Source organism: Cololabis saira, chromosome 13, assembly GCF_033807715.1.
Source record: "Cololabis saira isolate AMF1-May2022 chromosome 13, fColSai1.1, whole genome shotgun sequence".
In the NCBI taxonomy this organism is placed as follows: Eukaryota; Metazoa; Chordata; class Actinopteri; order Beloniformes; family Belonidae; genus Cololabis; species Cololabis saira.
In genome coordinates, this window is record NC_084599.1 from 11,321,351 (window position 1) to 11,343,349 (window position 21,999).

The 21,999-nt window shown below is 43.4% G+C and overlaps 1 protein-coding gene across 1 annotated transcript; it reads right to left on the reverse strand.

The window, feature by feature from the left end:
* Positions 1-386: 386 nt before the first annotated feature.
* onecut3a (one cut homeobox 3a) lies at positions 387-16,648 on the reverse strand. Its single transcript, XM_061737026.1, has 2 exons — positions 15,321-16,648; positions 387-1,842 (listed from the first exon to the last, which is right to left on the reverse strand). Exons 1-2 carry the CDS (start codon positions 16,357-16,359, stop codon positions 1,550-1,552), a joined length of 1,332 nt encoding a protein of 443 aa, XP_061593010.1. The 5' UTR covers positions 16,360-16,648; the 3' UTR covers positions 387-1,549.
* Between the last annotated feature and the right edge of the window lie 5,351 nt (positions 16,649-21,999).

A 21,999-nucleotide genomic window follows, 5' to 3' on the forward strand; every position in this document is an offset into this window, starting at 1 on the left:
TATGGGGTCTCTGCTGTCGACAGCGGGGGGCACTGTTGTTCTGCTATTGCGAGCAGGACCATGAGGAGGAGTGTGCTGCTGCTGCTGCTGCAGCTGCTGCTGCTGCTGCTGCTGCTGCTGCTGCTGCTGCTGCTGCTGCTGCTGCTGCTGCTGCTGCTGCTGCAGCTGCTGCTGCTGCTGCTGCTGCTGCTGCTGCTGCTGCTGCTGCTGCTGCTGCTGCTGCTGCTGCTGCTGCTGCTGCTGCTGCTGCTGCTGCTGCTGCAGCTGCTGCTGCTGCTGCTGCTGCTGCTGCTGCTGCTGCTGCTGCTGCCGCTGCTGCTGCTGCCGCTGCTGCTGCTGCCGCTGCTGCTGCTGCTGCTGCTGCCGCTGCTGCTGATGTAGTGAGGCCTTTGTGCCCCCATCTCCACCGGGTTCCGTGTGCTCCTCTTACACTCTGCTTTTCATATGCAGCTGTAATGTAGTTGGCTGGATCCCCAAGCGTGTTGTTGTCATCGTTTGGTTCACAGTTATTGATTAGAGGAAAGGCTCCCAGCAGAACAAAGAGCATGTCCAGACGTCTCATCCACCTCTCCTGGTGGTCAGAGAAAACCGGACTCTGGGCTCAGGCTAAAGAGTAACAACGACACGTCTCCCTACAGGCCTCTGACATCTGTGCAAAAATATAACCTGGGCCTGGAAGACCTGAGTATCTCCTGCCGAGCGTCTTTAGTTTCACCTTCAGGAGGGGGTCAAGGGCCCACTCTCGCTGTCTGCATCGATTCATTTTTCAATTCATTAGTTTGCTGTATGATCAGGCTGAGCTGCTCTCTGAAATGGCTGGCCATCAGGGAATACCTTTGGTCGAGGAATGAAGGAGACTATTGAAGGAGGGGGAAGGTGGAGGCGGAGAATTGGAAAGCCTTGTTGTTGTTGTTTTGGTTTTTTTTTTTTTTCTTCATAGGCTGTGTTGTTTTCTTTAAGACGGCCTTGTGTGTGCAGGACGGGGCTCTGATAATAAGGCTATGTGCTGTTGTCTTGTCAGATTTATTGCCGTTCTTTCGCCCTTGTTGCTTCCATGTGCTGGCGTAGAGGAGATGTAAGTATAAGGAGACAGACACAAAGGAGGTGAGTTGACGAAAGAAAATAAAGCAGTGATGGTGGCTACTTGGGTAGTTGAAGAAGGAGGCCGGCAAAATGTACCGTCCAAGAAAAAAGATCAAATCTTTGGTGTTTCTTTGCTTCATCAGATGCCATAAAATAATTTTCTTTCCACAAAAAAAAAAAAAAAAAAGAAAAGACAAAATCAATGATTGTCCCTTTGTGAGTAATGGACCTGACTGCACACTTCACCTCTTATATTATGCTTCTTTCATGTGTGAGCTAGAGATTTTGACTGATTTTTAAAAAAAACAAGGGTGATTGCATGGCACAAAGGATTTTTCAGGCAGAGGACACATTCAGATGGTCCAGGCTGGAAAGGGTTGTTATAGACAGGTTTTCACAGCCAATTTCCTGTGTTGCCTGTTGTTCCAACCTGGCTCCCCAGCCCTGTGAAGGCCTCCTCCTCCTCTCAGGCCTTGGAGAAGGTGGTAGCAGATGTGCCCGGCTGCCCGGGGCTGTTGCCGTGGTCATCGTGCCAGCGGTCCACGCAGCGGCGGCGTGCATTCATGAAGAAGTTGCTGACGGTGCTGAGCTCCAATCCTAATTGCTGGGAGATGGTGATTTGCATTTCCTTGGACGGACGCTTGTTCTCCTTGAAGATGGCGATGAGTGTGCGCCGCTGCAGGTCCGTGAAAACTAGACGCTGCTTCTTGGGTGCTGTGTTGCGGTCCTTGTGTTGCTCCTGTTCTTTGCGCTTGCAGGCTTGGCGTGGATGGCAGCGGTAGGAGACGTGGTGATGAAAGTGGGGCGGGGGGGCAAGGAGGGGGGAAAAAAAACAAAGAAACAAGGTAAACATAAAAGTGATTGCTTTTCTGATCGCATAACAAAACAGCAAGTTAAAGCAAGGTATTGCGAGTATTAACCAGTATTTTAACACATTAAAAACTAGTTTATACACCAGCACTGATGCTACAGCTCCATCTCCATTGCCATATTAAAGTTGATTTAAAGCTAATCCATGCCTCCTGCCCAGTGGGAATATTCCTTCCATCCTGCAGAGTGCAGACAGGGAGCCAGCCTGCGGTGAGAGCGAGGTGGGGTGGGGAGGGCGAGCTGGTGGGACTGGCTGTTGCCTGCTAGCTGGAGACACTGCTGTTTGATTCAATATTAATGCAGTTTGAGTCGCAATGGGGGACTGAGTGACTGTTGCACAAAAGTAAGCATTTTGTGTTTCTGTATGTGCGCGCGTGTGCGCGTGTAAACGGGAGACAAGGGAGGGGCAGCGAAAGAATAGAGGCAAGAAGAGAAAAGGTGCAGGAGTGAGACAAAGTGCATGTGTGTGTACTCGTGTGTGTGTGTGTGTGAGAGTGTGAGTATAAGAAATAAAGAGAGGCGCTGAGAAAAGGAGGGAGGGGCGGCATGTGAAGGAGAAAGCGAGATATTGACTGACTTTGCTGTAGGAATTGGGGGGGCTTCTCTGTAGGGACTGAGGTCAGAGAGCCCCCCCCCCCCAGCAGATCTACAGTCTGCTACTTCAAACAGAGCCCACTCCAGCCCACTCTATAGAGCTCTGAGAGGGTATTTATAAACCCTCAACCCCTCCCCAAACACAAACACTTGAGAGGTGCTTGCACTGTCTGCTATGAGCCCCTTCCTACCATACACAGAGCAATTTTCAAAAGAAATCTGTGTACTTCTTACATTTGGGAGGGGGTTAAGGGGGTTGTGTGCAGCCAACATAGAAATTAATAGTTAATACAGTGTTGTATTGTGGGTAAGAGCGCTGTGAGTCAAGGTATTTGTGGAGAGGTTTGGAAAGCAGCAGACAGGTGGAAAGTGAAAGGCAAGAAACGGCGGCCGGAGACCGTGTAGGAGGTGCTGCGTGTGTGTGTGTGTGCGTGTGTGTGTGTGTGCGTGTGTGTGTGTGTAAGGTTAAGGCAGTGCCTCTGCAGCCACACGTTCCCCTGCTGACTGAGGATCGAATCCTCCCCGAAACGGACTGTGCGTCACACTCAGCTTCCCCACTGTCTCAATTAAAAGAGAGCAAATCGGAGAGAGAAAGAAGCCATCCCTGTGGGGTCTCCACCTGCTGCTGTTGGTATTGTCTGATACTTTCATACCTCCTTCATTTATGTCTCACTCTCATGCTGTGTGTGTCTGTCTTGATGCATTTAAGGACTTTTTTCCCTTCTCTCTTATAGTCTACCTTTGTATGTATCCGTGTGTGTTATGTGTGTGAGTGTGTGTTTGCAGGGATGTTGCGATTATGCTGAAGTGGCTGCAGCCAAGCAGTGGCGCTGCGTGTCTAATTACAGTGGAACAGAGCCCATTGATCAGCCATTGCAGTCCAATCTGTTTACTACAGATGTCTAACCTGCACACTCACACATCCATCATATTCATATTTCACATCAACACTGCTGCTGTGCGAAATGTAAATGCACACATGGTTATTTGTACCATACAATTTTTTTCCAAAAGCATGCTCATTTGAACCGTGTGTTTGTCATCATATGTGATGCTTTGATTTATTACAGATTCATGATGGTGAGGAAAAAGGCGGAGGAGGCTGTAGTTCGATGGTTCGCTGGAATTATTTAGTGAATTAAAATCACATGAAAAGCTGAACCAGACTTTTTGAGAAAAACAGACTATGATAATGGGTAATGAGATTATTCACTGAAATTATAACATTTTAGTTTTGATATTGCTTAAAAAGGCACTTTTAAACATTAGGTTTCATGTTTTCAGGTGACATTTAGCTGCAAACATGCACACATCAAAGCTAAATACCACTTGATAATTCCGGAGGACAAATACTGCAAATCAGGTCGTAAAATAGATTTTTTAGCAAACTGATTTATTTGTCAGTCATCGATAAGACAATAATCTATGATCTGGTCGGACTGGAAGCCAATAAATATTTATTTTTTGTTTTTTTGTTTTTTTATGAATGAAGTAAGGTCACGAGATTAATTTTAGATTAGCCGTGATGCATCGTTTGGGAAGAAATGTTAACGTAATTTCCGTTCTCTCTTATTATTTATACTTTGAACATCAAGCTCAAGTGAGAAAAAATGTGATTCAAGATACATCTGGACGTGGGGATCGTCTGCTTATCCCACATTTGGGTGTTGCATCACAGGGAGAAGTTACATCTCTGCATCCATCAGACATATGCCTGTCCGTCTGGATCAAACTTGCGTGGAGGATTTGTTTCCCAGCAGGACACTGAGCCTAAACATGCATTGCAGCTCCACCATACTGTTTGAAGAAGGAGCAACAAAGTAATGCTGTCATGTGTGACGTATCTCTTTCTTTTTTTCAACATTACTTAAGTTCTCTGACAACAGAGCCAAATGGAAAATGATGTCAGGATGCTTGAAAATGGTGCTGATAAAAAAGTGAATTAGAAATACATTTGCTAACTCTGATAAACACGTTGTAAAATTTTCACAAAAAAAAAAGCCTAATGAATTTCTTTCAGCACTTGATAAGCATACAAAAGTTAATATGTGATATGGTGTATGAATAAATTGTATTTTTGTTTTCTTCTTCTTTCTTTTTCAAATAAACCCTACTTTTAAATGCAGCTTCTTTTTAAGGCAATATTACTGTAAAGATGAATTTTTTAACATGCTTACTTTCTCATGCAGCCTCAGGTTGTGGATCTGTTGTTTCTTCTTTTGTCCAGATGTTGCTCCTATCCCAAGTAAGTATAAACACACACACACACACACTCTTACTTGCTGTTGCAATATATTTGATGTGTTTTGTTTGTTTGTTTGTAGTTTTTTTTTTTTTTCAAATAAACGTTGCAATATTACTTTCCTAAACATGAAATAAGCTTGCAAAAATAATAAAATGAAAAATCTACATTTAAGAGAACATTTTATTTTTCATTCCTGGTCTCCTTCTCACGCTCCTGTTATTTACAGCCAGCTAAAATCGAAAGGATCTGTCTACGTACACAGAGAGGATTCGTCCAAAATCTATTCATAGATTTGTTTTTTAAATGCTCCACACATCTGTGAAGGTACAATCTTGCGAAAACTAACCGCAGAGCGATCATTCTCTTTGGGATTATCTTTTCTCTGCATTGCCCCGCACCTCAGAAACAGGCCTATGATTGAGGGAATAAAGAGGCTTTTCTAGCGATGTTACCGACACGGCAATCAGCGGGAGGAGGGATCCTCTTTAAAGGTTTCTCCTCGAGCAGCTGACAGAGTCGCATCTTTCCGCCGGATAGTCACGTCCTGCCTCCGCATCGACCTGGCCGCTGCTGCTGTGCGCTGTGTCGGTCGGCAGGTGTCGCTGTCGCCGAGGCCCGGCTATACTGCCTTTGCTACAGGCGCTGGATTTAGCAATCAATATCGATCGATCGGTGAGGAAGGGGGCCCTGATTACTGAACCAAGCTCGGTGTAGAAAAGAAAAAAAAATCGATCATTGCAGCTTTTAGAGCTACAGTAGGCACCGAGCAGAGACGGGCATAAACTCATGCACAAAGAGCAAACGGACAGGGAGCAGAAATCCCGGTTTGGCGTCTGAGTGTTTTCCGAGGTGCACACATCCTGCACATAGAAGAGGGGTGTGATTTCTATAACTCTCTGTATAGATCTGTGAAAAGGAGCTGACCTACTTTGAATTGATTCCTGTGGCTCTTCTCAAACACAGATTGATCAGGGTGGAAAAAAAATCCTCTTTTCTTTTCTTTTCTTTACATATAACCCAATGTATTACATGTCCATTTCATACCATTATAATATTTCCCATGGCACAGCAAAAGTCTATATTCTCCCGAATGTCAGTTCAAATAGGCCTCCTGGGTTGGATTAAATCCATCTCAAATTCCTTAACGAGTGCTTTTCTAACTTATGCTTCTATATGCTCCGATGAAAACGGTATAAGTGAGGCCTTCTTCCCTTCCACTGATGACATTAATATTCCTCGCTTCACGACAAACCAAGCGAGGTTAAGAGAGAGGCCCTGGGTGTTCGATATCGATCGATAGATTCGTGAATAATTCGTGTGTGAAATTCAGTTCGTCCAATTAATTATGCCTCGGATGGGGAGGGGGGGAGGGAAGGTGGGTGTTGTAGAGTGCCGGCCCCGGAGAGGAGATTCATGAAGGGCTGGAGACACAATAATAAATAAATATTTAAGATAAGCGCACCGGGAATGGAGCAGGGTGATGATCCGGGTTTTTCTGCTGCTCCAAGCAGAGCGGGAAAGAAGTAAATAATCATTACCTGCTCCGGCTGTGTGTGTTCTGCAGCCGTCTTCAGCAGGTCTGCTCTCTCCCTGCAGATGTGAATCCATCTCGAGCATTAATCATTTATTGATCATCACTGCCCTTCCTGCTCATGATGAGAAAGTCAAACCAGCTAATATTGTGCCTACAGTGTTTTATGAAATCCTGATTACACATCTGCATAAATAATATCCCTGCTTTTCCTCTTCAAGCTCATTTTAACCGTGTGTGTGCACTCAGGTCCTGCAGCGCCCTGTTTTGGGTCGAGGTAGTGTGCTGATTTAATTAATTTCCCAGTAAACATGTTCACTGGTTAAGGTTCACAGCAGCTCTTTTATCGTTTGAGGGCATGCGTTGTCCTCTCTAATGATCTATCCAGCCTGGTTGTAACTGCACTCTTCTCTTTATTGTAAGCACCGCGATTGGCCACTTCCAACCTATTTATTAAGTAACTTCTGTTTCGCATGCTGTTCCCCTAAAGATTGATAGCAAGTATAACCTGAGTTTCTGCACGGCCCTGCCTGCATAGATGTGGCATTTGACTGCCGGGGAGTGCCAAGCACTTTTTTCTGTCCAAAACACTTCCAGCTCAATACTCCTTAATGTAATGAGTGAGAATTGGTGTTAATATACTGATAAAGCGGGACAATTTGTTTGTTTGTCTTCTCCTGCGACTGAGCTGCGAGGCATTTCTTCTCCAGTACCTCAATAACACTCAATGTGTTCAGTTGCACCTTCTCCCCATTTGAAATCTTGGAGTCCTGCTGGACTGTATAGCCTGGAACAGGTGGGCATTTCCCCTTTTTGATCAGCTGCATCTGCTGTCCACTTCGCGCATAGAGGGATTTTACGCGCAATTAAACAAAATGCTGAGATGGACAATGCAGTTTTGAGAAATGTAGGGTTATCAGGCATTTTTTTGTTGTTTTTTTTGTGTGTTTTTTTAATATCAGAAACGCAGTTGTGAACTACAAAATTTCTCATTGCTAAGAAAATTCAATATTCATTCGAGGCTTCTGTGACGATCACGCCTTATGAGGTTTTAGATAATTAAATGCGCTCAGCCATCTAAGCACGATTGAGAGAACCCGCCTGAAATTTAACGGGCTTTATATTTTGCCATTTTAATAGCAGCTCTGGTCTGCATGTCCTGTTGTTTTTTTTTTTTCTAAGAGAAGCTGTATTGTTAGAGTGATACTCCTATCTGTGATTATCATTGATTTTATTCATAATTGCTTTGAGCACTTATGCGTGATAGCGATAATGATCATGACACTTTATTTCCCCACAAACAACAGGTGTGGGAGCCGCTGCCCGAGTCTGGCTGCTGCTTGTACATGTCGGCTATCGAATATAAATCCTGAATGTGCTGCCAGAAATGGTTGCGAAAGAAAAAGTAATGGTTGCCAACATATTATGCAGCTTTAAAAAAAATAGCATCTAAATAAGTAAAATATCTGTCTTGACAGTAATCTCAAATAGGTTTTTTGCTTTAGCTTTTTGTTTTGTTCTCATTTTTGTGAGCAGTGGAGATACGGAAAAGAAAAAAGAACTGTTACAGGCCCATTCCACATGATGTGTGAGTTAGAAATAACTTAAACGTCTTGACTTTCTTGGATCACCCTCGAGACAGCAATAAAATCTCGTGGGACTAAGGATATCCAGAGACCGTTTGGGTGAATTTCTTTTTTTATTATCATTTTTTATCACTTTACCCCTGCGGTGTACGGTTTTAAAAACTTTACCGTTTGAGGATTTAATTGCTTAATCAAAAAGAAAAATCGGTAAAAGTCAATCGGAAGCTGGAGCTGTCACCGCTTTGCTAATCTGTAATTTGTCGCAGTAAAATCTTCACCCTGATGTGCAGTCAGATGAAAGAGTTAACTCCCCAACGGGGCTCAGACAGGTTTTCAATATGCAGGAATCTTCCAGATTCAATTCAATACCCTCCTCACTCAATTATGCGGAGAGATATTCAACAGAAATATAAGCTAAATCTTATGAATGTAATATAATACTTTTTAGACTGTTGTCTGCACTGCAAAACAAAGAAACATAATTGAAATAAATAAATCAACTGGTCTGGATTATTGTGTAAAATATTGTGTAAAATCATTTGGTAAATCTTTTTTTAACTTAATTTCATTATTGATGTAAATGTTTGTATTATTCAGTAAATTAGTTGTTTCACAGAAGAGAAATAGAGAATTAAAAATGTATTTATTAAAGTGTTTATTTTTCTATTTATTTTCTACACTCCGATCTATCCTGATAAATGTTAGATTATGGGACATTTCTAACCACCTGTATTAGGTAATAAATTACTGTTACATTTTCAAATAATAATAGTAACAATTATAATTTTAGGAAAATTCTTTAAACCTTAAATATTTCAAATTTGTTGTTGCATTAGATTATATTATTCTGAGTTATTAAAAAATATTTTAAAAAACGTTTACCCCCCACGCCACCCACACACACACACACACACACACACACACACACACACACACACACACACACACACACACACACACACACACACACACACACACACACACACACACACACACACACACACACACACACACACACACTATAGTGTTTATCCAAAAGTTCAGAAATCCTGAATAATTATTCGAAGAAACAATAGTCAGCATTTTCATATTGCAAGCGCAACCAAATTAATGTTTTTAGAATAACCCGAAGCCAGTTCGTTAGATTTAATAACATGTAACACAAATGCTTTATGGGCTGACATCGATTCATTCATCAATTGATTTCACAGTCGTTTTGTTCCTTTGTTGATCTGTGTGGGGTTGCCCAACCGGCGTTTCGGATTGCATTTGTGGGTACGATAAGCTTTTTTGTGTATTTGTGTGTGAGAGAGAGAGCGAGAGTGTGTGTTTGCGGTTTTGTTGTGATCGACCCTGCAGCAGGACTTGTACAGGCTCCATTCAAATCATCTGTGGACCCTTATTTCTTCTTACAGTAAGATGTATCACTATATGATCTCAGGCTTTGGCTCGTTTTCATTTATATGTGAACCGAATCAAAACGAAATTTAAAGTTATATTACGTCTAATTTTATAGTATAGCTTCTGTGGCCATCTGGATGCTTACCTCTCTTCCCTTTAATTCCTTGGACATTGTCCTTGCCTCGTGCTCTTAGTCTGCGCATTAGACAAGTCATTATCGGCCCTTTAATAACCGATGGCCTGTCAGGGTTTCAGATAAGCAGAAGGTGTGCGGAATCACCTCAGCTTCAACGCCATTGGAAGTTGATTTATTGGATGTAGACGAAAAAATGAAGGGGGGGGGGGGTCTACGGGAGAAGGAACATGGCATACTTCATAATCATCTGAATTTGGACAAACCGACGCATAAGAAGAGGGAGCCTTTTCAGAAACAAGGATGTTGTTCTATATTTTTGAAGCAGTGAAAGTATTATTGAGATGAGTGTGATGTTAGTGATGTTGTGCAGGAAGCACTAACTTTTGTGAGGAGGCGGGGGGCGGGAGGTGGACGCACCTGTTACATAATGCCGGACTGAACTCCATCAACGCAACCTTAATGTTGTGTGATCAGCATTTTAATTGCACAACAAGCCGCTCTTTGGAACCGCCGCCTGCACTGGCTCTTATGTAAACCATCACAGATTGTGACGGGTCAAAAGTCTGATTAGTTTTTGTTCCGGCAGACATCATCACCAGCATCTCTCACACTCACATCATCTCTCTCTCTCTCCTTCTCTCTCTCTCCTTCTCTCTCTCTCTCTCACACACACACACACACACACACACACACACACACACACACACACACACACACACACACACACACACACATATATATACATTAGTTGTATATTATATATATATATATATATATATATATATATATATATATATATATATATATATATATATATATATATATATATATATATATATATATATACAAGTGTTACAGGACAACTAATGAGATGTAATCACGTCTATCTCAGGTTTGGGCCTTTTTTTCTTCTCTTTTTTCCTGCCTGGTGAGGGAGTGCGCGCATCGCCATTAACCCTTTGAAGCTATCCGCGTGCATTCCGTTAACTCTGCCAGCAATTTGATTTAAAGGTCATTCTCTCCTATCGATCCGCTTTGGCGAGGGGGCGACGGAGTAGCGTAGGAATTGATCATCTAAAATAGAAGACACGGGATTCAAGACAGTACAGAGTCCGGGTTTCCATACTGCGTTTGTAATAGCGAACAACGTTTCCCATATGAATCTGACCGCGTGCGCTAAGAGAAATTGGTGAAAATACAAAGGAGACAGTGCAGACTCATTTTTTTTTTCCCAGGCCGGCTAATCCAGATTCTTTTAAAATTACAATATTTGTAATAATAAGATTGATGCAGTGAGAGCAGTGTGTGCAGGACGGAACGATGTAAGTGTGTTGGTAATGAGTGAAAAGAGGTTAAACGAGTGTGAACTTTAAGTAGTCTCATGCTGCTAATCCCTATCACTGAAATAGGGGGGGATCCACTAAACCTCTCAGATTTCCATATCAGCTTTTGACCGTTTTGGCCAGAATGTGCAGAGAGAGAGAGAAGTGTGTGCATGCGTGTGAGTTTCTTCGTGGTTCTGCTTGCGATATGAAAGGTGACCTGTTAATGGGAGAAAAAGGTGTTGCTTGGTGGCGATGGAGGGGGTTGCGTGGCTGCATGGCGCAGCTCCAGAGATGGAAAGGAGAGGCCGAGGAATAGAAATCGATACAAGATTCAGGGCTCGCCAGATCGGCCTCAACATTGTGGCGCAGACACACTCTATATCCCGATCACATACATGCAGGAGACAAGAAACCCAGGAGGCGACACGTCTGCAAGCTGTGATATTGTGCGCAATGCAGCCATGCATTCGTGAATAAGCCGCTTCACAAGCCTCTAGCATGTAAACAAAATAATATATCAGACTGTATTTTATGTTTCCAATATCCCATTGTGCTCTATTTAAAATTCAGTCTCAAACATATTCCTGCTCATTTAATGTAGAATGAACAGCAGCATGCCAGCCAGGCATTTCATGCTGGGTAGATAATGATGCAAGACGTCATATGTCATTTCATCCGGAATGAGCCACGCTGAACCCGGGATTTAACCAAAATAGCCTCGAGGTATAACCTCGTGAAAATGGCTGTTGCTTTCCCACCAGGGGATTGCAAAAGCAATACTTGTACACGCGTATCTCAGTACTTACAGCACACGGTGGTGTGCTTAACGAACAAGGAGGCTCTGAAACCACAGATGCACTGTTTACGCCCCTATCTTTCTCCTCATACATCAATTATTAAAGTCCCAATCAATAATTTCACAGGCCAACATCAAGTCATTTCTCTATGAAAAGGAAAATCCTTGGATTACCCTGCATCAATCAAATGTTAATGCCCTACACAATTTAACATTTTCTTTTCTTGGTTAAATGACCAAAAGGAGAACCTCTCCTGGCAAATATTTGTTGCTGGATATATTTTGGTAAACATTGGGAAGTATTGCTTAAGTGACTTTCTTATTTCGGGGCTACTTTGTTCACAAAAAGACGTGATTTAAATGGAAACCCCGGTGGGCTCAGTGCTGGACGAGAGGATGCAGGATGGTGTGATTGACGCGATTGTGGATTGTAATATTGATCGATGGGTGGAAGCTCTTGGATGAAATAATAGTGTACATGGCCTACAAGAATTCTATTAAGTATGTATTGGTAAAACTCCAGTCTGCCACCTTGAACTGACCTCAAATCAGAGACAAGTACTGCAGTTCAGTGGAGACATTTTAAACCCTTTTAAAGCGCCAAACTCACCTTCACTCATACTAAATTCACTGTAGAGAAAAATTAAAGCTTAGCAGAAGCTATGACCCTATAGCACACAAGTGTAATTCTATTCCCTTTACAGAAAAACCCCCATTAACCCGATGTTTTCCTTAATTCATCAGTTTGAAGACCGTTTCTCTCTTTGACTGAGTGAAACAGATGCAGAGTTTGCAAGTGTGAGCACTGAAAGAAGAGGGAGCGGGGTGGGGACCGGGGAGGGGGCTTGGCTCCTGAATTAGTCCTGTGTAAACTGCGTGTAGTCCATTGAAACATAAATAAAGGCCCCCCACCCTGGTTCTCCATGATGTTTTTTTCCTCTGTGTCCTCAGGGTCTTGACCTGTAAACCCTGGCACGTGCTTCAGCCATTCAGATGCAAATGAAAACTGTTTTCCTTTCTTTCTTCTTTCCCCTTTCCTTTTGGCATGCCATGGCAGCTCATCGCATAATGTATTGATATCCGCTGGGTTAAATATAGGTAGCCTATATAAGAACAGCACTATTTATTTTGGGTGATAATATTGAACATGTTCTGTGTGCATCTGCCTGGAAAGTTGAGTGGGCGTTTATAGCAGTAACCAGGATGTCCCGATGAGCAGAGGGGAGAGAGAATTAAAAAAATAATCTTTTTTTTTTACAGCTGTCCCTCTCCCAACCTTTTCCGGCTCCCATCGCCCCTCCTCACCCTCCGCTCCAGGGGAGAGACCAATGGGTGAGAGTGCTGAGGCGGGATAATTGATAGATGCACTGGCTATTCTTATTGATCAGGGTCGTATTGACCCGACCAAATACATTGAGATGGAGTGTGGAATTCAACACAGATGCAAAGACGAATTGTTTTCGTCGTTAATGCGATCTTTAACCGCCTACCAAACCTCACTTTGCCCCGGTCTGATTTCCTGGCGCCTTTACAATGAAGCTGGCTTTACAACGCGTACTTGGATGGACTCTGAGATGCATGAAAGCAGCCTCTTCTCTGCACAGACTGAGTAATATGTGTCTGCATGAGAAGAAAACACAACAGTCAGGGGAGCCTGTGCATAGGTCGCTCTCCTTGTTCAGCGTGAAGGACACACAGTCCGCCCCCAAAACAGGCAGATCTCTGCGCTGTTTTTCCTTTTACGAGTGGATCTGCGTGTGTGTGTGTGTGTGTGTGTGTGTGTGTGTGTGTGTGTGTGTGTGTGTGTGTGTGTGTGTGTGTGTGTGTGTGTGTGTGTGTGTGTGTGTGTGTGTGTGTGTGTGTGTTCAGACACTGGCATTTTCGCATTAGCTAAGCGGGGCAGCTGCATTGATTTGTGTGACTGTGATGAATTTGGAATAGTAATTTGAATTTATTGATTGATGTGGCCGAGCGAGTATGGGCCCAGCCTCACTTTCAGCATCACAACCCCCCTAACTCCCACTCCCAGCCCACATGCACACCGAGGATAATTGTGACTTTGAATGCAGTAAGTAAAATGTTGCTCCCTGCATTTACATACAAGTCATTTGTCATTTTGCCTAACTGGCGTTTCCACGAGATCTACGGTGGCAGCTGGTTACTGAAAAATATATAAAGCCTAAGTTTAAAATACGCTGCATGTTAGCAATTTATAATAACCTACACTGTATTTTGGAATATAGGAAAAATGATCCCATGTGTCCTCACTGGAACACACTGATGCACACACCTCATTAAAATACATGTGTGCACTCCACAGAATTGTGCCACTCTAACTCCTCAGTAGGACTAAAGGTTTTATCCTGATGCTGGCTGTGGAAGATATAAAACCCCACAGCCCAATTAGCCTTAACAGCAGTGGCACTTAAAGAGACAATTGTGGAGTGTTTAAATCTTTATTTACCAGAACCCCACTAAATACGCAAAGGAACAATTTACATGCCATTAAGTGCTTTTCAATAGGGCATTGACTGGAACTAAAATATGCCACTATATCTGCTTAATTGAACCGTTCACTGAAATACGACACGGAAGCGCTGATTGACGTTTGGAAGCGCAGCACCTCTAAACACGGCCTTTACACGAACGTCAATGAGAGGGGACTTCTCACTCACATCTCCCTTTTAACCCCGCCGTGACGTCTCGTTTTCATTTATGTCCTGTTAATCGGGTGTTAAAGGGTTTACGGGGAGGCGGGGATGTGGGTTCAAATCACAGCCTTTAATGTAATAATCTTTGCGCAATAAAATCGAAATGACTGATCAAGGAGTGCATCATTCAGGAAGTCAGAACACTGATGCAGGGGATGGATTGGGTCACCGGTTACAGCCTCCAGTCCACGCCACATAACTTCACAAACCACAGTAAACAATATCACAGCCACAGAGTGACTTGCATAAGCCTCAAATCGAATTTGGAGACGTCCTGTCCCTGAGTGCATGAGGGGGCAACGCAGGCCAGAGAAAAGACGCATCTGTTTGTGCCTTTCTTTCGGATCCGAATCGATCATTTATCAGTGAACTCCTCTGAAAGGGGACGCCTGGACCTGAAATATTGATCCATAGGAGGTCATGCTCCCCTGGCTCTATGGCTGGGCCTCAGACAAATCCTTGTTTGCAACGACGTGCCTTTTTTGACAAGGGAAGCGCCACAGTATATTAGATCAAGTTTGTTTGATTAAACCAAACTGGGTATTTGAGTGGAAGTAATATCAGTACCGGCGACCATACCTCTAAATAAATGCAACGCGTCCTGCTCTGTTTTCCTTTGTTTGGCCTCTTTCTGCGTGCGCGGGCTGGTTTGTGAGTGTGTATGCGCGCGTACGAGAAAGAGAGAGAGAGAGAAGGGGGACAGGGAAAGTGGAGTGAATGTGTCCATGCTGTATTCATGCGTAAAGGTGTTAAGTGTGCTTAAAACCTAACATGTTTCCACGTCTGTCTGTTTTAAAGAGGTGTCTCTTCTCTTTCGTTTATCACACAACGTTTGTTTATGCATACATGGTTTGTAGCATCAGTCAAAATATAGATTTCCCCCAACATTTAACACCCCAACTGTCATGATGAAGTTTTACTCGATGCAATCGACTAATAACTTCTAGTAATGTCTGTTTGAGCAGCTATTGGCAGTCTCGCCACATTGACTTCTAATTGATCCCTCCACATCACTCAGGTTGGGAGCTGTCTCCTCACTCACCTGCAAGCCTGAGCGCTGACATCCGCTGGAACTCGGGCTCCTGCAGCCACTTCCACATCCTCCTGAACGTCTCCCGGCCAGACTTGAGTTTACTCCACGGTTTAGGGTTCCGCAGCAGGTCAGACAGAGTTCCCTGGGACCGGCACAAGATCCTCTGAGCAAAGATGGCCTGTGGGATGCTGTAGCGCTTGAGCTCCGCCGTTATTCGCTGTGCCACCTCCTTGGTGTTTATCTCCTCCACCTGGCCCGACCCGGCTCCCTGCCCGCCTCCCACCACCGTCTGCCTGTCCCGGTCCGACAGCATAGATCCGTTTGCCTGAGAGTGCGGATGGCTGTGATGGTGTATGCCGTTCAGAGATGTCATGAGCCCGGCTCCGTGGCCCCCGAGACCCCGGGCCAGGTGCTCGTCCCCTCGGGACAGCATGGCTGCGTGGGGCTCGAATCCCCCCGACGAGAGCATCTTGTCGTTGGAGAGGTGCGCTCCGGGGCCGTAGGCGCCGAGCGTCTGCTGGGAGCCGTGCAAGGAGCCCAGCCCGTTGGACAGCGGGGACAGCGGCTGGCCCATGCCGGACATGTCTTTGGGATAGTGGCCGTACAGGTTGCTCATGGAGGCGAGGCTGCGGTCGTCCCGCATCAAGGTGAAGCTGCCGCTCACGTTCCCGGCGGCGAGTCTCTGGTGCGCCGGGTGATGGTGGGCGTGCGGGTGCGGATGGTGAAATTTCTCCGACACGGTGGATATGGGGGGCAGGTGCTGCAGAGGCGTCAGCGTGGTGTAGGTGCTGCTCAGGCTCATGCCGGAGTCGCAGGACATGGTCATGGCCGGGTGCAGGGGGCCGGACAGAGCGTGGTCTGTGCGGTAGTCCCCCGCTCCCTCCAGGATGGAGGCCATGCTGGACACCATGGCCGACCGTCCGTGCGACACCAAGTTCCGATGCGACGCCGACGACTGGCGCGCGTGAGGGGAGTTCATTAAGTCGCTCGTCTGATGGGAGTGAGATACGCCGTGCAGATTGCCGATGTTTTCCATTGTAAGCTCCATCGTTGAAAAGGATCTTTATTTCCTCCCCTCTCTCCACTCTCGCTTCTCTCCCTCTCCCAATGTCGCTCTGTCTCGCACTCCTTTCCAATAAATTTTCAACGATTTCAAAGCCAAGCCATTGATTGTAGTTGCCTCTCTGCAGTCAATCCAGCATGGTTTTAGGAGGTCGGATCCCGGCCGCCACACTGAACTGTGCTGCAAAACCTCTGTGGCTCGCTGCGTGGAGGTGTCTGCGCCTGCTGCCTGGGCTTCTCTCTCTCTGCTCAGCACCTTCTCCTGCACCCAACGCGCTGCTCGGCTGGCTGTGTGTATATTGACGCGCCCGAGCTCCTGTTAAGTTGAGAGCGCGCCGGTGCGCATGTGCGCGCCCACGCGGTGTATCCTCGCTCTCGCGCGCCCTGTCTGGGGGCCAATCTGACGTCACAGGTCCCCAGATGTCATGGGTTGTTCATGTTGCAAACTGAGCCTCGAATTCCTGAAAAAGATTGCATTAGAGACGTGAGATAAAACACAGAAGTGTAATCCTTTACAGAGTGCGCAACATTTACACTCGCCTGGATAAGGATGGCTTGCTCCTTGTTTTTTCTGATAAAAGCTTGTGACAAGGCGCCATCAGCGCATGTGATGGTCTCTGTTGAATGTTAAATATTAATTTGAGTGTCACTCCAGGCCACAAGCATGATGAAGAAAAACAAAAAACTTATCTTTCAGACATTTACCTTTATTATTCTGCCCATAAATACTAATTAGATAATGGCTCACTATTTGAAGATAGAATAGAAATTCAATTGTTTATGAGATTAAAGCTGATCATTGCAGCTTCTGGTCGTGCGTTTGACCTTTTGACTCTTCTGATTTACAACAAGCACCCAAGTGAAACTACAGTTGTTCTTCGAAAATCTAAATTGCAAACCTTAAAACCTGTCTGTCCGAGGCGCATTGTCGCATAGCTTGCATTCATAACTTTTTTCTTCCAAGTTTTTTTTTTTTTTTTTAACTCTAGAAAATGTTCCTGGATAAAACTGTGGAGTTTTATTTCATCATAGCCTCTGGCTTTGACCCTCTTTGCTCCTCGGATTCAGACGACGAAAATCAAACTCTCTGCACATACAGGCATTGCAAACTTCTTGCATGCAACTTGCCGCTCGCTGATGTCAGTCCGGTTCAGACATCCATCAATGTCAGAGCATGTATGGATCAGGAGCTGCATCGATAGGTCTGTGCCCATTGCAGGAGCCCGCAGTATGGATGTAAAGTAGCGGCACGCACGTTCAGATCGAGGGATTGGATTCGGTTGTGAGGGTAGTTTCGGGGTAGAAAGTGAGAATCGTGAACTTTGTTGAGGTGGTATTTTACGTAGCCTACAGATATCTTACAGTTTTTTGTTGTGTATTTAATTGGATAAATCTTTAAACTCGTAATAGGTTAAAATAAATATTCAGTTGTTAAAAAACAACAATTGGTCTTGAAGACAGAGATCGTTGTATGTGCATCATTATGTAAGTTGTCATTGTGCTGCACAAGACCAAACTTGTGAATTCACTCAGAATGAAAGAGACCCCATCCCAACAACACAGCTTTACAGCCTTTTTTGGGTCATTTTATGCCCCTTTGCAAGCTGGCACCGCATTGCTGTGCAAAGTGTGTGCTGTCAGCGATAACCTGTAGCTTTGTCTGGTTTAGTTTAGTTTCTATACACTCTGGCCGCTGTTAAGAGGTGCCTTGGCATACACCGATATATAAAATGAGCACATTAGAATTTTGACCAAGAACTGAAAAGAATGCCCAAACAAACCCAGAAATTGGCATCACTAATCATTTTCAAATTGCCTAAAATAATGCCCCTGACCAGTGTGTACCAACTGTGAGGTCAGAGCCATCCATAACCTGGCTGATGAATTGTGATGTCGGTGGCCTTGGCACACAGCTCCGCTCCCGCAGCGGATGACCCCAAAAAACGTGTTTTCCCTGACTGCCAACGGGGGATGGTGGCTTTTGGCTTGTGCCATCAGGAGAACAGCAGTGTCCGCTTGGGTTAATGTCCCTGTATTGATCCCAGCAACCACTGCTATCGAAAATGAATTACCGAAGCCCGCACAGCAGCGAATCCGTCATCTGTGCTCAGCCAGCCGGCCAGAGCAGCTTATTGGTCGCGGTGGTGATGGATGTTGACTCTCATTGCTGGCTCCGTGCTCCTAATTCACCGGCTTTTACAACCAAAAACGGCATAGTGAAAGAGATTATACTTTTCACCAAGAACTTGAACACTTCATGCCATCCGTTTGCCTTCCTGTGATGTTGTGTTTGTATCAGGAGTGGTAGTTCCACGCGGCCATCGTCAGGGTCAACAGGTCGTGGGGAACTAATCGAGATGCGTTGCAGGTTTCCAATCAGTCCGTGTTTCTGCCTTCTATTTCGTCGATCAAATAGTTAATACAAAAACTTTCCATGTAATAAAAGTAGCCCTCCCACAAACAATACAAACAATAGTAAAAAGAGACAGCGCATGCCAACAGCTCTGTTTTAATTTGTATTTTAATGTTCTGTTTTAGAAAAGCCTGCTGAAAGAAGCACATCCTGTGGCAAATACAATATAAAATATTCACTTTGTCAATATCTGTGGTGCGACTGAGGCGATGCTGCACAGACCTGGTGATTTATTTAATATTAATAACACCATGTTGGCATCGACTTTATGAACACATGCAGCGTGGTGACTGCGGCTCATAATGAGTGAGCCTTAATGCCCCTGTTCATATCAACAGATCCTGTCGTTAAAAAGTTCGAGTAGTTATACGGGGGTTTCACCTTTTTTTTTTTTTTTTTTTTTGGAAGTCACTGCATTCAGCAATGGGTCAAATTCCCAGTCTTTGATGAGGTCCAAAGCATTTGTTTTTATCTGTAAGCACTGCTGTCGTTTGTTGATCAAATAATCAATAGTGGACTCAGAGCGTTTCTGAAGTGTCGATGTTGCCAAAAATATAGTTGCAGTCGAGCTTCTATTCGGCGGAAATGCTGCAAACCGACGCCGTGGAATGGTGTCTTATTTCAAATCATCGTTATATGTACTATACACACACACACACACACACACACACACACACACACACACACACACACACACACACACACACACACATATATATATATATATATATATATATATATATATATATATATATATATATATATATATATATATATATATATATATAAAAAATGTTTATATGTATATACCCTATATGAAGCAGTTTTTATCTTCGTGTTTTTATACTCCTACATTTCCGTACACACATAGGCTACAGCTCTAATAATTTTGTTCCCTCAGAACTTCAAAAATTATTCTGCTAATCTCCGCTCTGATTGAGAGTGTTTTTTTGTTGGGGCAGCTCTCCAGTAAGCTTGTCTATTTTCCCAGGAATCACTCGATAGAGACAGACTAATCTTTTCATGACTTCTTGAATGACTCCGTGGCTGATGCATCACGCTTAATGTATTCTAAAGTATATTTACTTGAATCTGGCTATTGGCAAAAGTTAAGTAGCAGTGTTTAGTAATGTCGCATTGATCAGGCCTCTGAGCAAGTCAGCGGGACGGGGAGCTGCTGCTCTCATCCCAATCCGCACACAAACATAGACTCACACTCGAGTGCAGGGCCCTCCAGACAAAACTTGCAACATCTGCCTTGTTTGCCCGTGGCTCCACTTTGTGTGTTAATGTGAGAAATTAACATGACTAAAGAGCTTCAAATTCTACAAATATGCTTCCAATTGTTCCGCATCAAATCAGAACTTTATAACTTAAAAATGAAATAGCACTTGTTTTCTTTTAGCTTGAAAAAATAATGTTTTTGTTTTTTTTACACATTGTTTTTAGTGTATGTTTTTGGTCACTTTCGTTACTATTTTTCTCTTTTCGCTTATAATGTATCGAGCATTTTCTGGAAAGTTTTCAACAACCTACAGGCTAAATCAATGTCACGCTGCATCTTGCAGGTTGTGTGTTTTTGTCGTGTTAAATCTTTAAATGGCAGCCTACTGTTTAACAGTTTGTTTCACAGTCAGACCTTTGCAGAAACGCATAAAATACCAAAATGTGTTGGACCAGGAAGAAGGGGAAAAAAAGGAATCGCTTGCACATTGAATCGCTGTGTTTGTAAAGCGTTTGGTGGCAGTTTGTTAAAGAATTAGTGTGTTGCCATAGATTATAATTTAGGGGCATTTGCATTTGAAAGCGCCCAGCAATAGAGGACCACAGTGATCAATAGCCCTGGTGCCATATCGATCCATCCCCAGTCTCATCGATTGGCAAGAAGAATTGGACGCACGTTTCCTCTATGCTATTTGTTTCACTCAAATATTAAAATTAACTAATTTAGAAATAGATACATAGAATGGTGTGGGCTATATTTGCGTTAAAAATATTTAGAACAGCAGGTGACAAAAGAGGCCTGCGTGGCACCACCCCGAAGATAAATCAATAATCACTATTGTAAGATTTTCTTATAAATGTTTTTATTTATAATAAAATAAATAAAATAAATATCACTTCAAGCTAAATTTGTAAATAAGTAAATGCATGTAAAAGGAATGTGTTTTTGAAAGAAAAAGTTGTGTCCGAGCTTTTATTTTGTAAAAACGTCCATTAGTGTATTTGTTGATCCTTTGAATTATCCTGCGTTTCACAAGGAGAAAGACAAATCTGCTCGGACAAATGTTCCTGTTTGTCTTTGTCATGTTATTTATCAAAGACAATGCACAATTTGAGATTAGTACAATTTGGGAAACAGGGATTTTGTCATTAAGGTCGTGGAAGCCCCGCGGATTTATTATAATTCTGACGAGCACGTATCCACTCAGGTGTATTCATATGATGTCACTGCAATCAATAGAGCTACTAATCACAAACACATCCAATAAAATATCGATCAGATTGGGAAGGATTACTAAATTTTAGACGCATCAAGGTCTTGCTTTCTCTCTTGTTTTGTTTCTGGTAAAACAAAAAAACAAACAAAAACCAGCAACAATTTAAAACTCTAGCTGCAGCGAGGCCACGAGGATGAGACTGGAGGATTAAAAGTACAGCGTTAAACTAAAAAGTGGCAACGAGGCCTATAAAAAAGGTGGTGTGTGTCTTATAATTGATCTGTGAGTTTTTAATGGCTGTCCCTATAAAATACTATAAACTAGAGAAAGTTGTTTAATTTCATTTAATCTCGGTCCTAATGCTTCAACTGTAGCTTTATTGCTGACAAATGTTTTCATACAATCAAAATCATATGTTAAGGGGCAAACAGTGTGAACCAAACATTTAAATTCTAAAACAATTAAAACGATAGCACAAAAAAAAGAAAATAAGATTTGGTCTCTCACTTATAATTAATCTGGCATTTATTAAATAAAGGTGTGTGTGTGTGTGTGTGTGTGTGTGTGTGTGTGTGTGTGTGTGTGTGTGTGTGTGTGTGTGTGTGTGTGTGTGTGTGTGTGTGTGTGTGTGTGTGTGTGTGTGTGTGTGTTAGAGAATTATATTTTTTATTTTGCTTCTGTTTTCCATCTAGTGTAATTTTTTCATGTAGCATTCTTGATTCCTGAATTCTTCAAATTCTATGTCTATATGACATATGAATAATTGATCTGC